This window comes from Lepidochelys kempii, chromosome 9 (genome assembly GCF_965140265.1).
Source record: "Lepidochelys kempii isolate rLepKem1 chromosome 9, rLepKem1.hap2, whole genome shotgun sequence".
Classification (NCBI taxonomy): domain Eukaryota; kingdom Metazoa; phylum Chordata; order Testudines; family Cheloniidae; genus Lepidochelys; species Lepidochelys kempii.
The window spans coordinates 17,588,508-17,604,468 of record NC_133264.1 but is presented as its reverse complement, the minus strand read 5'-3'; the positions used below and the strand labels follow the sequence as shown (position 1 = coordinate 17,604,468).

The 15,961-nt window shown below is 39.7% G+C and overlaps 1 protein-coding gene across 9 annotated transcripts in view; it reads right to left on the bottom strand.

The window, feature by feature from the left end:
• Positions 1–15,961, bottom strand: part of MECOM (MDS1 and EVI1 complex locus) — a 460,574-nt gene that overhangs the window by 51,556 nt on the left and 393,057 nt on the right. For 5 of the 9 annotated variants that reach the window (XM_073359440.1, XM_073359443.1, XM_073359442.1 and 2 more), the window contains exon 3: positions 8,317–8,451. In XM_073359440.1, the coding sequence (XP_073215541.1) occupies positions 8,317–8,451 (135 nt within the window). Of the gene's footprint in view, positions 1–8,316; positions 8,452–9,774; positions 10,223–10,917; positions 11,023–11,487; positions 11,778–15,961 lie in introns of those variants that run through there. The other 4 variants (XM_073359447.1, XM_073359445.1, XM_073359448.1 and 1 more) reach the window with 4 other exon arrangements.

The window sequence follows — 15,961 nt, the reverse complement described above, 5'->3', positions numbered from 1 at the left end:
GAAAGCTGACAGGTCATAAATTACTTTCAGACCATATCTGTTTCATACTGGTTCTCCCTGCTCTTTAAACCAATAGACGACTATATTCATAATGTTATTACTTGCAATTGGAAATGGTAGTGTAGAGTATATGGATTTTTGTACTACAAAGATCTTTTGGATGAAATCACCAAAGTCAATGGGAGTTTTGACTTTAATGGGGCCAAGATTTCATCCCTTGTGTTCATCAAAGCCACTTTGCTATCTAACTACTGCACCAGTTCTGCAATTTACAATGCACAGCCAAAGCAACATGCCTTGTAAATTGCAGGATCAGTGCTTATATGTCATAGAAATAGGCCCAACTGCAAAGTCCAGATCCAGATTTCAAACGCCCCAAGATTAGTAGTCTTGGTTATGGGGTTTTGGTTCAGCCCATTATATAGAGAGGGGCAAAATTCTGAACCAGATATGGGTTTGGATTTCAAAGACCCCACAACGTTTGGGATGTTTGAATCAGAGGGTTTGATTGATTCAATTTTTTGTCCGTAGTGATTTAAGGTAGTATGTTTATGCTACTGATGCAAGGTGGGGGAAGGAAGGGGACCAAACTGCAGTGATAAAAAGGGAAATAAAACAAAACAATGAACATACACAATTTACTTTCAAAGGGATGAATAAGGCCTCATTGTTATGAATCCCAGTTTACTTTTCCCGGTCAGGCACTCGTAATTTTATTTATGCTTAATAGACTGCATTTGGCATGTGTAAAGATGACAGAAGCGTGAATTATGAATGACCTTCAACCTATTCAGGAAGTTGTAATAATTGAAATAATAGAGAAAATGCACTCCCTGTGAAAGCTGTAGAGAGACGACTATTTCAGGCACTACCGCCTGCTCACTTTGAAGTTCACTGTTGATCTCTGCTTACTCCAGTGAAATCTATACCACTTTGTTTGAATTCTTTATTTACTATCACATCATTCAATTTGCCATTCAGCCACCTAGGAAAGGTTTAATAGAACGATAGCAGTTTGGGAGGGGAAGGGGGAAAGGGACACTTAGTTTACATATCTGAACAAAGTCAACAGTTGATATGAACACATCTGTTGCCCTCGCTGCTGAAGAGAAGTTATATTCTGTTGCATCTGACTAAACCTTTTATTCTTGTACATGCAACAGCTTTGGAAAACACTGTATGTGTCCCAATGCTAGGAAATTCAGATTTTGGCACAGATAACAGATGCTATTCAGATTTGGAAGCAGGTAGTCTGCGCTACTTAAACTACATTATTATTGTTTTTAACTTACTTATAGCTCTAGGAGGAAGGACTTCACTATTTACATGTCCTGTACCCCACTGGCAAATGGATTGAATTAACTTCAGCTGTAGTAGAAGCTGACTATGAAAAAGATGGTGAAAAGGAACAGAATATGAAAAATGTTAAGCACATTGGTAGTCATAATAAAAGTCTTATAAGGTCCATTAGCCCTCTGCACAGAACCCTGTGTTATTGTTTTGGAATGGAAATACTACACTACATGATGTGCATTATGCTCCTAGTTGATAGAACAACGGGAAAACTTGCACTGCAAGTGTGAGTACCTACAAGACGAAAATTCAAATGCAATAACTTTTAGGTAAAAGGCCGTGGTTTTATTTTGGCAGTCATGGCTTCATGCATTTGATCAGCACAGTGGCAGGACAGCCCTGCCTATGATGCAGATGAAAGGATAGCTTTCACTTTCTCAAAGCAATATAGCTCTTTAAAATAGCCATCTTTCACTTTAAATTATGTTTAAAAACGGCTCCCTCGCTATGTATGTCTATGTGCATTTTTATCACTCAGGACAAAATGTTCAGTGGGTGTTAGTATCACTTCATAAAATGATCACAAGGCGTGAAAAATTATCTGAGCTGAGATTGTTGGACACACACTAATTAGCAAAAGAGTTAGACACTGATCCTGCGGTCATGCTCCATGCATGATGTCCTTATTCCCACTGACTTCACTTGGAGTTGTGTGTGTGAAACAATGACAGGATCAAACCCTCTAAGTGCAATCTTTTTTTGCTAGTGTCACAAGGCTAGAGTCCTGAAAGCAAAGGGGTATATACATGGAAAGAAGTTGTGCATCAGTATGGGACTACACCCTTAAATCAGGTTAGGCAAGCAAGTGCATACATTCTTGAGCCCTGCCAATTGGCATTGATCTTAGAATAGTAAAGTGTTATTTCTGAATAAAAGTAGAACTTACCCAAAAAGCAAAACAAATTAAATGGCCAAAACTAATAACAACTTTTACATCAAAAAGACTCCAACAAAATATGGATTTAAGCGCATCAGAAAATGTGAAGTGAAAACTAATACATACTTCTGCCACAGATTATAATTAAATGTGCAAATAGTCCAAATTACTAAAATGCAATTTTAGATCTTAGGATGAACAACTTGCACAGTTGGACAACTGCATTCTGAAATATGAGCCAGATCCATCTTGCCATACTCAGGCAAATGAGCAGTTGAAGTAAATCAGTGTTTTGCATGGGTACAGCATATAGGAGTCTTTCTGTTGACCTCAATGGGCTTTGAATTAGGCACTTAGAGAAGTTTAGCAAAAATCCATAGAAAACTCAAAGATTGACCCTGCCTGTCCTTTACAAAGGTGCAAAGCTAGGAAGTGGGGAGATGAATATGTCTCACACACACCCTTTTGCAGCTTATATAATGGTCAGACCCTTTACTCATGGAGACTGTTCCCTGCCTTCTCTCCTGAAGGTCTGCGGTATCCCAAGGGAGGTGGAGATGGTGGAGCTATCCCCCCACTACCATCACCTCCACACCAGCTCACAAAGGAGGACCAGAACAGCAGCAGGAATATATAGCACCACCATGGAGGGTTGTAATAGCATCCTCTTAATATAGTTGGGGCGCTCAGACAGGACTTCTGCCTCTCAGAGACAGAGCGGCTCCTGGTGCTTCCCCCAGGTGGTGCAGCTTCCCAATGTCCCTTCCAGTGGTGGTGCCTAAATGGCACAGCCTATCCCTGTGCTGTGTAATCAGCTCACTATAACAAGCATGTGTCTAACCATCATTGTCCAAATCACACCCAGCTGCACTTTATTTTTCCATTGTGAATTCCAGTGCTCACAAAAGGTCCATAGTCCAAGTGACTGGACCACCACAGCCTCCCATAGCATAGACACAGTGGCAATGCAATTCCCCCCCACAGCGAGCCAGTCAATGTGCCTCAACCCTGACATGGAAGGACCACCCCTGGGGATGGGAGACTTTTTCAATGCCTCTGTGCCCATTCAAAATCCTTGGCCTCTCTGCAAAGACCGGTGACAATGCTGTCAATTAGATCAAATGTGGGGGTTTGTTATTGTACCTGTATGTTGGCCCAAACAAAACCAAGTTCCTGATACAATTTCAGAGAAGGAGTGAGTGTGTCCACCAATATCAGCAAGCCATTTCCAGAAGCACTAATGCTTCATAAGGTAAATCACAAAGTAGAACAATACATATCTCAAGTGACAACATGGCAGAATTCTCTACTAATGCCCTGCTTCCGTTTATAAACCACAAAAGAATTGGCAGAATCCACTTGGTGAATTTCAGCCTGGTATTCTCTCTGTGGGCAGTTATAATCTTCCATATTATTTCTTGGAAGCATACGAAGATTAGATAATCTATCATCGGCATTTGCTCAGAAAAAACTTGTCTTCTTGAGTTTACTAAATATTAGTTATCAAGGTTATCTCAATAGTATGACTTGTTGCAAATGGCAAGATTAATAATGACTTTACATTTCTGAAAATTTCCTTCCAATTTTAGGTCACTTCAGGAAAGGACAGTGTGCTGAGTGAAAAGATTACAGTGTATTATGTCGCAGATAATATAGATATATGTAAAATGTAAGGCTGGAGTTTAACACCCAGCATTAACTCTAATTGCAATAAGTGAAGAAGCAAACTTGGTGTAGGCTGGAAAGTAAAACAACTTGACAACCAGATATTGCCATCATAACAAATAGCAGCTATCCCATTCATTTCAGTGGGTCTATGGAAAGACTGCCACTGACTGTAATGGGAATTGTCCCCGGTCTTATATGCTGAGTAAGGAACTACTGACCATGAGGAAGCACGGCAGAATCGAGCCCTCAATAAATGTAGTATAAATAAGCCTGCCTGACTGCCAACAGGCACAAGCTTAACTTCATTGTATCATCAAGCAGGATCCACAAAATTCATTTTTGAAATACACAACCATTGCAGGTGCATATATGAGTAAAATTGTTTGAGAAGTGCAGAGATGCTTATGGCCACAGTTGTGTTATTCTCCCACTTAGCTGAATGGAGTAGTGACAGAGGCAGTAATATCTGAAACACAAGGCTGTGTCTGCAGATATAAAAAGTCTGTAAAACTCTAAGATGTGATCAGATCTGGTAAAACGTACAGCAATTCACTTAGGACATTGGCCTTGTATACTTTGATAGTTGTTAAGACGGAGATACTGCTAGCTTTTCCATCCAGCAGATATAACTGAGCATAATAAAATTTGATTTCAACTAGAAAAATCCTCAGCAAACTAATCTTGAGATATCTGGAATTTTCGATAGCTAAAACAAAATGAATCTCCAATAATTGTGTCTTTGAGAAAAACCTAAGCACAGCCCTCCAGCATTCTGTATATGGCTATGCCACTGTTGGAGGCCTATAAGTAGTAAGTAAGTTAAAAAACAATACTCAAGAGCTTTAAGTATAAATACCACTGACTGGACTTTCAAAAAATATTGTATTTTATAATTGGAAGCTGACTGATATCAGTTTGCTAGTGCATTTGGAATATACTATAGTCCCCTTAAAAATACTTTACTATAGTTACTACTCTGTTTTCAATGGGATTTCCTTCAAAATCTGTACTTAAAAATTACAGTTTTGCTGGGATGCTAGTATTGTCAGAAAGTCTAACAATTCTATTCCTCCTACAGTCATTTTTTAAAAAAATCATGCTAATAAATACAGAGATCTAGCAATAATAAACTAGAGTCTTACAAGATAGCAAAAGCTAGTATTAAAACTGAATTGATTTTAAGTTGAAATATAATTCCAGTGAAATAATGGTGGCAAGCCTCCTTGCAGTCCTATAAATACTGTAGGCTCTTTGGGGAAAAGAAAAAAATGAAAGTGCACTATTTGTGGAATTTATTATTCATGTACTTCTTGAATTACCTTCTTTTAGGACTGATTAGACAGGACCAGAGATAATAGGAGGACAGAACAGAGAAATCCTATATCTGCTCTATTTGAAACAAAAAAAAAAAAATACCCATACATACAGCCTTTAAATCCTACTCCATCCCCAATCAAATGAAATATGAGTTGCATCCAGCATACATGTTTTGACTGCATCCCACTATTATCAAGCTGTTCGTCTCAGCAAAGCTCATTTATACAGATATACGAAGGAGCCCAGACATTTTGTAAAGTTGATCCAGAGTGATGAAACCTGACCTCAGATTTGACTATGGGGGTGGGGGAGATATGTCTTTCATAAAGCCTAACATAGAAAACAAAAAAAAGTGTTTTTCTTTCTCTTTTTGTTGAATGAAGGAGGTTCCGCTGAGCACCTTGACTATGTTATGGTAGTTCAGAGAGTTATTTGAAAACTCTGTTTCCAGCAGTCTAGGACTCATACCTGTCTTTCAATCAGGCTTATATTTAGCACTATAAATGGGTGTTCAGACTAAGGGTCAGAGTGCTGGTAAATATCCTTTACCATTTCAGATAGCGTGCAATGTTTGCCTGTGAATTTTACAGGTGAGTTGAAGTAATTAGAGGTTAACAATTACGGCTGATCAAGTGTCTCTGTCCTTTCCTTAGTAGTGAATAGTCTCTCATGCAATGAGAGTGCTCATTATGGGATGAGTATTTCTTATTCACTAGTTGGCAGGTCTTATTTCTTATGGAAAACAGAGTGAAACACCAGACCAGGAGAACCTCTTGAGTCAGCTCTTTCATCCATGAGCTCAATGCAGCTTTCTCATATCAAAGCAGGACAGGGACCTCCTGACTTAACTGTCTAGCATCTATTACCGATCTATCAACAACTTACTGATGTGTACTCTCAACCTTAACTCTGACTTAAACCAAGTTGTGGTGGGGGGGTCCATATAGACAGACTGACACAAACACCCCCACATATAGTGTGCACATAAATGCATACACATGATAAGCTTGACTTTTATTTGGCCCTCTATATATGCAGACATTTGGCCATGTAATGTCAATTTCACAGTTTGGTCTCCTATTCTATTTTACCTTACCTTTCACAGGTTTGTTCAGAGTAAAGCAGAAGGAGGAGCTAACAGTTGGAAGAACTATTCCGTTTAAGATTCAAGAGCACGTATATAGAATTTTTTGTGTGCATAAATTTTCAGTGTCTATTGCAACAGCAATCCATTTTCTCTTGCTGACAGCAGATCTCACACAACACACTACTTGAAAGGCAACCAGGTTTTAATTTACAAATCTTGGCAACAATATTCTGTAAAAAATATGGAATTATGAATAGCACAATACTGTGCAAAAATAAATAACAAGTCTCCGATGAATGAAGGAAATCCGTGGCATCAATACAGATACCACCATCAAATCTCAGAAACGTAAGCCTTAAAAAAGAGAAACTTCTAAGCTCTACAACTTCAATTTCAAAACCATCAAAACATGTACGTGTGTGTGAAGGAAAAGATTCTGATATTTCAGTACAATGCATATTTTATTTACAGAACAAAAATATCAACCTGGAGACAGTAAGCCACTTTTATCAATTCATATTATTCCTTTACGAAACTTACCCATTTATTCCAACTTTTATTAAATGTAAAATATTGGTATTTGAGCTCAGCTTCATAGTTTCCGCTTTGCAACATGATCAAATGAATGCTTTGCATTCACAGAATTGACTCTTTTCTGTATAAAACATATTGTAAATTTGAGAATGTGTTTTTCATCTACCAATTTTATTGCTTGTTTTGTTGAATCAGCGTTTATGTAAAAAATGAAGTTATCTCACAGTAGGTTGATTTCTCCTACACTGCATGCGTTTAATGCTGAATATTAAAAGTTCAAAATGAAAATGATACTTGATCACAGTTTCTGAAAAAGTTATTTAAGTCAATTTTAATCAATTATTCGGTAGGATACAAATACCTAATCCTGTAATGATGTTGCAAATGGGAGACTGACATTCACTTTATATATTGGCATTTGATTGGAAAGAATGATTTCTAATTGAAGCTTTTCTCTTGTTTGATTTTTTTTCTCAATAATGTCAAGGCAATTAAAACAACTAAAGATAATCTTTAAAATCCACTTGTTTCGATTAATTATTTGGTGACAATGGAACACAGTGATTTAAAGAATCAAATACTGTGTTACAGATATGAACATTTAAATATAAAAAGAGAATTCACTGCCTGCTACCCCTTCAAGCATTAATTTCTTTTCTTCAATTAATCATAATAATCTTAACCTAACTTCATTCAATTAAAACATATCATGGCATTTATTTGATATTCACATGCTAAAAGAAACCTTTATGTTAAAAAATTAACCCAACAAGTACTCAGAGTGTTTCAAAGCAAACTGTTTCACTACAATTTCTCTCCACCTACCCTAACCTTATTTTAAAGGTTAGGGTAGGTAGAGGGAAACTAACATTTCAATCCAATAAAAAGTCAATGTTCTAACCCTGCAATAAACTAAAAGGGAAAAAATTACCTAAAAATATAAATGAGTTCAGAATAAAACTATTATTAGCTCTATCTCATTGTATGAGAAGGCATAATTCTATGCCTGTACATGTATATTCATATCCATAGTTATATATATATGAAATATATTTGCAGAGGTTTTCTGGGTTGGGGGAGGGAGGTTGTTTTGGTCTTGTATCTTCACCTCCATTTTCCATTAATTTCACATTGAATGTTTTGATTAACTTAAAGCACTGGTTTAGCCATCCAATTAAACTGGATGATAAATTAGAAAATATCATTAATGACAAATGAAAAATACTGGTTTCATATGTTATATATCAGGTGTAAAATAAAAACAATGTATTTTACAAAGAGGACATTCAAGTGAAAAAATAGGAAATTCTTATCTGCAGTAGCTGGTAAAAATGACTCTATTCGGAATTTCACAATCGTGTTTTACCTGGTACCATAATCAACGAACAAGTCATAAAACATACTGTGGCTTGCTATTATTTTTTTCCACTGATACCATAAAGCTCTTTACAAACAAGTCCGGAAAGCGCCCACAACATACCTGATCGCTTATTTGACATGCAACAAGGTTATGCTGATTGTAGCATCCAGCAAATTTGATATACTTGAGCCAGTTCCCTACATCTGGTTGACTGGCATCTATGCAGAACTTCACATTGCAAAACTCATCCAAGATCTAGAAGGAAAAATATGAAAGGGTAAATCTTTCTATTGGTGTCAGGCCACACTAATTAAAAGATAAATCACGGGTCTTCAAATAAACAAATGGATAATCACTTAAGCATGTTTTATTCAAATTCTATGAATGAATAAAAGCGAGACTTTTAAAATAATTGTTAGAACATGTGCATATTAATAAAGGGACAATACATTTGTTGTAATCATGTCCTGAAAAATGCTTACCCGTAATCAAGGTGATGTCTAATAATTGCTAATGGAAAATATATTCATTTAGCAAACATCTGACTTTCTCATTTTATATTAGTGAATATTTATCATTTAAAATTCTATTTTGGTAAATTTTTTGTCTACGATTATACATAAAAATTATTAAGAATAGTGTCTGTGGTGGTCCTCTTGGGTGTTGTGTGTGTTTTCTTTTTTCTTTGTTTCCAATTGAATTTATTTTAGGTCCCATTTAGCATTTTCATGTTTGTTATAAATTCCATCCACTAAATGATGTTTAGATTCAGAGTTATTAATCTTGTTTTAATATTATGTTTCCCAAACCCCTCCCCCCTTTAGCACTTAAATCATACCCCTTAATCGAAGCAATTTACAGGACTTGGTTAATAACAGAACCCTCTATGCCAAACTAAAGAAAATAAATGAAAAACAATGTAAACACTCATGCAAAACATGGCACAATATTCCACACATACCAATACATAGTTCCAATTATGCAGAAAATAAACAAATCTAATGAGATTGATTGTGGACAAGTTAAAAAGGATGTGATATTCTAATATTATGACAAATTGCTAATCATTATATATGACTGCATATCATCATTTATCTGCAGGTTTTATGACTGGCCTAGCCGAAGCTTTCAGCAATAGCCCAAGGTATACATAAAGCTAATATTACATTTGGAAAGTTCTCCTGTTTGACATATTCTGTACTAAAAGTATATTAACCTATTTGTATTAGAAAGGAGTGAGAGAGAGAGAGAGATTGTTTCTGCACTTAAATAATTTGTATTCAAGTCAAGACCCAGAGCACTTTTGGCCTTCAAGTTGAATGGAAAGGAATTCTGGTATTGTATATCATTTAGTTAATGAAAACCTAAGGAAGTTTTCTATCAAAGACTAACAATATAGTCTAGCTCTACCCCACAACAGCTCAGATTCATTACTTAAATGAACCCAGCGGAAAGCTGCTTTATCTATGCCCTTATGAAGGTGAAAACTGAAGTTGAGGTTTCATTTCCCTAGCCCTAGAGCAGTTTAACATAGAGTTCAGGTAATCCTCCAGAAGCAGATTCAGATCATTAACTCACCACAAACTTCAAGGGGACAAACTAGAGGACACAAGGCAAGACACACTATGAACAAGCCTTTTGACCAGGAGGCAATTAAACAGCAACCCGTGTGCTAGCAGAAAGCATGCTCTAAGAAGACACTTTCTGGTAAGGACGGTGCTGCAGAAAAAGTTGTCTTCTTTCCTCCAAGCCAATTTGTCAGGCTAAAATAGTCACAGGAGTTTTTGTAAGTTCTTCGGTCTTGTCAGGACGCTTCGTTTTAAACATTATTTCATTGTAACACACTTGACCCGAAATCACTAGGTTCAAATATTCAAGTGAATTGCCCCAGACTTAAACACCACACAGCTGACCCCGGCCACTGGCTTCGATATTGTCAGACAGGAAGAAATCATCTCATTTCAGTTTCACGATACTGACGAAGTTCATTTCGAATTCCGCTTCCTTGTCGTTTGTTTAAAAATAAGTCTGCCACGGAGGTTTAGGATGGTGTTTCAATAGGGGCTCCGATCCTGCATGGCTTGTGCACCCCCCCGCTCCCCCCCCACGCTTCCCCTGAGTCCAAACAGAAGCTTGGGGTACTTGGGGAAAGCAGGATCAGGCCCTGTTCATGGTAAAATAGGAAACGATTGACTAGACCGGGAGACCCTCCCCCCCAAACTAACAGAACAATATTCCCTCCCCTCTTCCACACGCTTTCATAGAACGATCTAAACAATTATATTTTAATTTCAAAACCAAGAAATAATCCGAACCAACTACATTTACACGTCCGGAAAAAAAGGCAAGTTTTTAGCTGCATTCCAATGTCTACATTTAATTTGTTTTACTGTGAACATTATTTCAGCGGCTCCCCTCAACGGAGCATTAATACAGCAGATCGTGCGTAGGGTCAGTCCCGATGTTATGCCCTTCTTGAAGGGCTGAGAGCATTTCCACTGGAAAATTAAATGTCTTCGTCTCGTTGCAGCCATGCTTTAACTTTTCTTTCATTCCCAAACGACTGTGACTGCTTAACTCGTTTCTAGAGGGACGTCTCCAGGAGGTAACGAAGGTTTTATTTAGTTTGGGGGGGGGTTCTCTGACAGGACCAGAGACTTTTAAATAAACGAAAATTGCAGGAGTCACTTCCCACCCCCAGCCACCCCCTTTGCTGCTCACACAGGAGTTCTGCCTTTTCAAAAAGCGACCATTGCCCCGAGGAGCCTTGATTGGATTTTCTTTTCTTTCTTTCTTTTTTACACGCCTTGCCCTTTCCAACCCGCTTGGTTTTCCTTTTAGCTGATGTTAGGGTTACTGCAAGTGTGGGTAACAATTCGGCAGAGCCACGCAGCTTAGGGGTCTAGACTAGCCAGGAGGAGGAACTTTGCCGAAGGCAGATCCAGAAGCTCCTCGGCGGCTTTGCCAGGAATCTAGGGTTTGGCAAGCCAATCCCTTCTCTTTCTGGATCCCTGGGACAGAGGGAAACAACCAGCCAGACACCCCCACCCCTTCCACACACACATCACCCCCTCGCCCCAGAGAGACACCAGCAAGCTGCAGGGAGAGAGCGAGTCGTAGCCGCCCTGCGAGCAACAAGGAAATCACGAGTCTGAGCAGGGGCAGGGAAGGCACCCAGGGGCCAGGGAGCAAGTTCCTAAGCCAAGGCAGAGCGGACACGCAGAGAAAGTGTCAGGGGGTCCGGCGAGTTTGTTATGACGAGGATCAGCTCTCCTCGCCCGCTCCTCTTACCTTCTCTCTCCCACGGCACTGATTCCTAAACCCTGAGCGCTTCCGTGCACAGGGAGGGGGAGGGGGGAAGGTCCTTCAAGCGGCTGGAAGTAAAACAAAACAAAAAACACTCGCCGTCGGTCTGCAGAGTGGGTGGGTAGCTGGTGTCCTTCTGCCGGCTCGGGTCGCTGCTTGGAAGCTCCCCTCTCTTCCACCATTTGTTGGGAAGTTTCTCTCTCCTCGCCGGGAGTTCTCAAGGGCTGGTTTGCTGTTGCTGGATTTTTTTTGCGGGGGGGAAGGGGAGGTGTCATGGGGGGGGAGTTTGCTTTAATGATGATTATTGATCATTGTTATTGTTGTTCTTATTATTTTTTTTTCTTTTTTGCAAATTCCTCCCCGCTCCCCATCACCTTCCCCTCTCTGCCCCTCCTGCTCTGATCGGCTGCTCGGGGTGTGTGTGTGTAAAGAAAGTTATCGGGGGGGGGGAATCCCGTTAAAAAAAAAAAAAAACTTCTTTCACTTCTCTGCTGGTGATCACAGGAAAAAAGTGCGACTATGTGCTGGCGAGGGAGGGGGTGGGAGTCTGTCCCCCCCTCCCCACACACACACTCTCCTCTTCAGAGCCTGTCCTGTGAGAGCTTCTTTCTCAGCCGGAGCGTCTCTCTCATCCCTCCCCTCCCTTTTTTTTTTTTTTTTGCAACCCCACACACTCAACTGCCAGGGGTTTCCATTTCATGAACTGTCTCTTTAAAGAAGATCTGACCGGCCAGCCATAAAGAGGCGAGAGGGAGCGATCTCCCCCTTGCAACCCAGCGGTCGGAAGCCAGACGGAGGCTCCTCTTTCAGTAAATTTTTAAAGTGACAGCAGCCTCCTCCGGCGAGAGAGGTCACCAAAAGGTCGCCAAGACAGAAGTCCTATAGGGGCAGACTGATTACGGATGCACCATCCCCTTTAAACATGTCGAGTCCATCCATGTAATCAGCAGCCAATAGGGAGATCTGGGGTGGGAGGATTTTTCTTTCGCAGCAAAACCTCGCCTTGTTTCAATGTGTTCCGAAAGCGCAAGTGTCTCTGTCTGAATGTGTTTATTTAAGAAGCGTTTAACAAAATCGGCAGCCTTATTCTTTTCTTTTTCTCTCTCTCTCTTTAATATATAAAAGGCAGCAGCAGCAACCAGGAACTGGAATGCAATTGAGAACGTTAATTGCCACTTATATTGCATACATTGCACTTATATTACATATATTGCAGCTGCGATATGCACACTGTCCATATATAGGGCATTTAGATATTATGATCGCTCTGAATTCTACTCTTCCTGGCAGGAATTTTTGTATGTTCCCCCTTTCCTCTCCCGTTCACCGCGCGCGCACACACACGGCACGGAATTAATCAATACATGATCTGTTTGCCAAAGTTCTTAAAATGTTACTTCCTAACATTACAAAGCAACGTGACTCCATCGATCACCCAATTTGGTCCGAGGGAAAGATCATTAGGCTTATAAATCTGCAACGAGCTAGTTCCTTTTTTGATGTCTATTTTACATCTATCGAAAAGGGCACGGACTTTTAAAAAATATGAAAAGCAGCTTTTTGAATGTTATTTTGCACTTCACAATAAATACCCTACACCTCCTGTTCTGTGCAGACGGAACAATCGCTCCATTTGGAATCGTTTCCTAAAGGATCTTGATTGATTGATTGATTGATCTAGTAACAAATCTCATGAATGAACCTGGAGGGAGGTTAAATATTTGGACTGGGGTGGTAGAGGGGAAGAAATCGGTATCGAATTAATAATCCAAGAGATTATTTCTCTTTGAGTTTACATAAAAGCTACAACGCCTGGAAATTGTAGTGGCTTCTAATTTTTTTTAAAGTAACCATAGATATAATCATAATGTAATGCAGTAAATTGATCCAGTCTAGCCAACAAAGTTGGGCACTGTCTCCTGAGGTTAACTATAACATATGTTTTTAGGAGGGAGGGGAAAGAATTGAAAAGGGGGGCTGAACTTTACCGTTTATTGCACAATCATAAGTGCCACCCACTTTTTTTAAAGTGCAAATATATTTCTCAGACTAAAAATCGATTTATTTACAATGGACAGGAGGGAAGAAGGGGAGGGGGAGAATCCAAATGACAAGGGATGATGATTAATTCCTCTCAGCGGCCTGTTATCTGTGACATTGAACTGTTATTTCAGATAATAGCTATTGTTCAAGACAAGAGGAGAGAGAAAACAAATCGCAAACAGCAGTGTTAGGTAGGCCAGGGGGAAAAAAATCCTTTGTAAATAACCCCAAAAACCTGGCCAGAGATTCCCAGAGTCCGGGGCTTGAGAACCTCACTGAGTTCCCGGTTTGCTGACCCATTGATTTCCTGCCCTCCCTCAACTTGTCCATTGTTGGAGCCTTCTTTTTCTTTTTTTTAATTTAGCCATAAATTGGACCAGCTCGAGCTATGAGCTGTTCTATTTTCTTCCTGTCAGGATGAGGGATTTGTTTTATGATGCATTGTGTATTAAATACAAGTAATCTGGGAAACTGATTGCTCGAGCCCATAGGCCTGATCAGAGGTTCTGATATCAAGCCGTAGCCCCCTCCCTTTAACAAAGCCTCTCTGAAAAGGAGGAAATGTTGGTGGATAAACAAAAGGTCTTTTGGTATCAGTAGCAGGTCCTAGCTAAATTAGGATTTCATGGAAAGGGCTTATATATATATATATATATATATATATATATATATATATATATATATATATATATATATATATATCTACACTCACACACACCCCATGCCATGCATATATGGTATTGAGGAGGGTGGGTGATTTGTCAGAAGCTTGCAGCCAGTGGCCAGTAGATGGCGTAGCCAGCTGAATTTCTGCTCAGTGCAAAGATTTAAGAACTCAGCGGCAGCCACTGTTTCTCGGGTACTTTCCTTTAAGGAGCAGGAGCCAAGGCGGTGGCTGCTGCTAGAAGGTGTGAGCTGAGTGCTGCTCCCAGAATCAGTTTTACAAGTAAATACAGAGAGGGCAGAGCCTGAGCTGTTGCATCCATTCTCCTGTTAATACTCTGTGGTCTTATTCCCCAGGTTTTTAGCTCCTGGTCCTAAACCCCTGTTATTTATTAAGCATTATTATTATTGATGACGATGAAGGACCAGGCTATTAATCAGCTGTTGGTGTGACTCTACTTCGGAAAGTCATCCTGGGTTATCAAATCATAATCGCTGTGAAGCACTAATAATTTGTAAAGAGAGTTCCTCACCTGAATGAAGATAGTGCCCTGTATATGCAGAGCAGATCCCCCCAGAATAACGCCAGGAGAACCAGCCAGTACACCAGAAGTTATCCACCCACCACAACTGCTGTGGATTCTGTATGTGGCCAAACTATGATCACTTTCGATCAGAAGATTTCTGCAACAGACACACACTCCACAAACCGCACTCCCTAGTAGCTTTCTTCTCCCCCTGGTATTTTTCGGCAGAAATCTATTTGCAGTAGTCCCCCACTTAAGCTGCTCTCTGCTAGCAAGTATGGGGAACATGCCTGTTTGTTTTAGCTCCACACTTGAAATGGGCTATTAAAAATAATGGTTTTACTATCATAAAACCTGGTTTTATTTCGTATGTTTTAGGACAGATCTAAGCATTAATATTCCCGTCTCCCCAGGCACGAGAGAACAATGTCTTCAAAAATATTATGTAAACTTTTTTCGAAGTGGGGCCGAAGAGGAGAAAGAGGGTTTCTCCTAGAGATTTTGCCCCCGGCATAGGAGGGGCTTTTTCATTTTGTTGGTAAGAGGTTTAAAGGAGCGTGGGAGAAAGCAGCCTTGTGGTGACTGAGAAATGTCTGATACGTGTAAAGATCTCCCGCTAGCTGATCACATAAGAAGATGTTACTGTGTTTTCTTCCTGTTTTGAAAGGGGGCCAAATGCGTCTCTGGCCCCTTCTCTCTTCCTCTTCCAGTTTAGAGGGTTTGTACGTTCTTCAAGAGACTCAAGGATTGCTACTGGATCTGCCTCCCTTTCGCAATTGTTTATTAAAATAAGACCCCATATTAGAGGAGGCAGTACGGAGTTAGTACTCCAGTCTGCTAGCTATTCCCACCAGGTTGTAAACTGATGCCTCTTTTAAGCCTTTAACTTCATGGTCGCCCCAGAAGTAAAAGTTCTCCTAATGGAGACCCTATGGGCATGGTGCATTCCAACACATCATTAAAGCAAAGAAAAGCAGCCCAGCCAAAGCCAGATGAAATAACTGCACTGTCCACTTTTAATAGGCTTCCTGCGGACAAACACTCTGCAGAGGACAATACTGAAGGGGGAAAAAAAAAATCAGACAAGTGGCTGGGAGTTTCTTAAATACCATAAATGTTCAATAACATGTTCATCTTAATCTGAAGATTAGCTGTTAATTTATAGAGCAAGTCACTCCTTAACCACAGTTGGTAAGTGGGGCTTAATGTTCTATTTCTCAAGATGA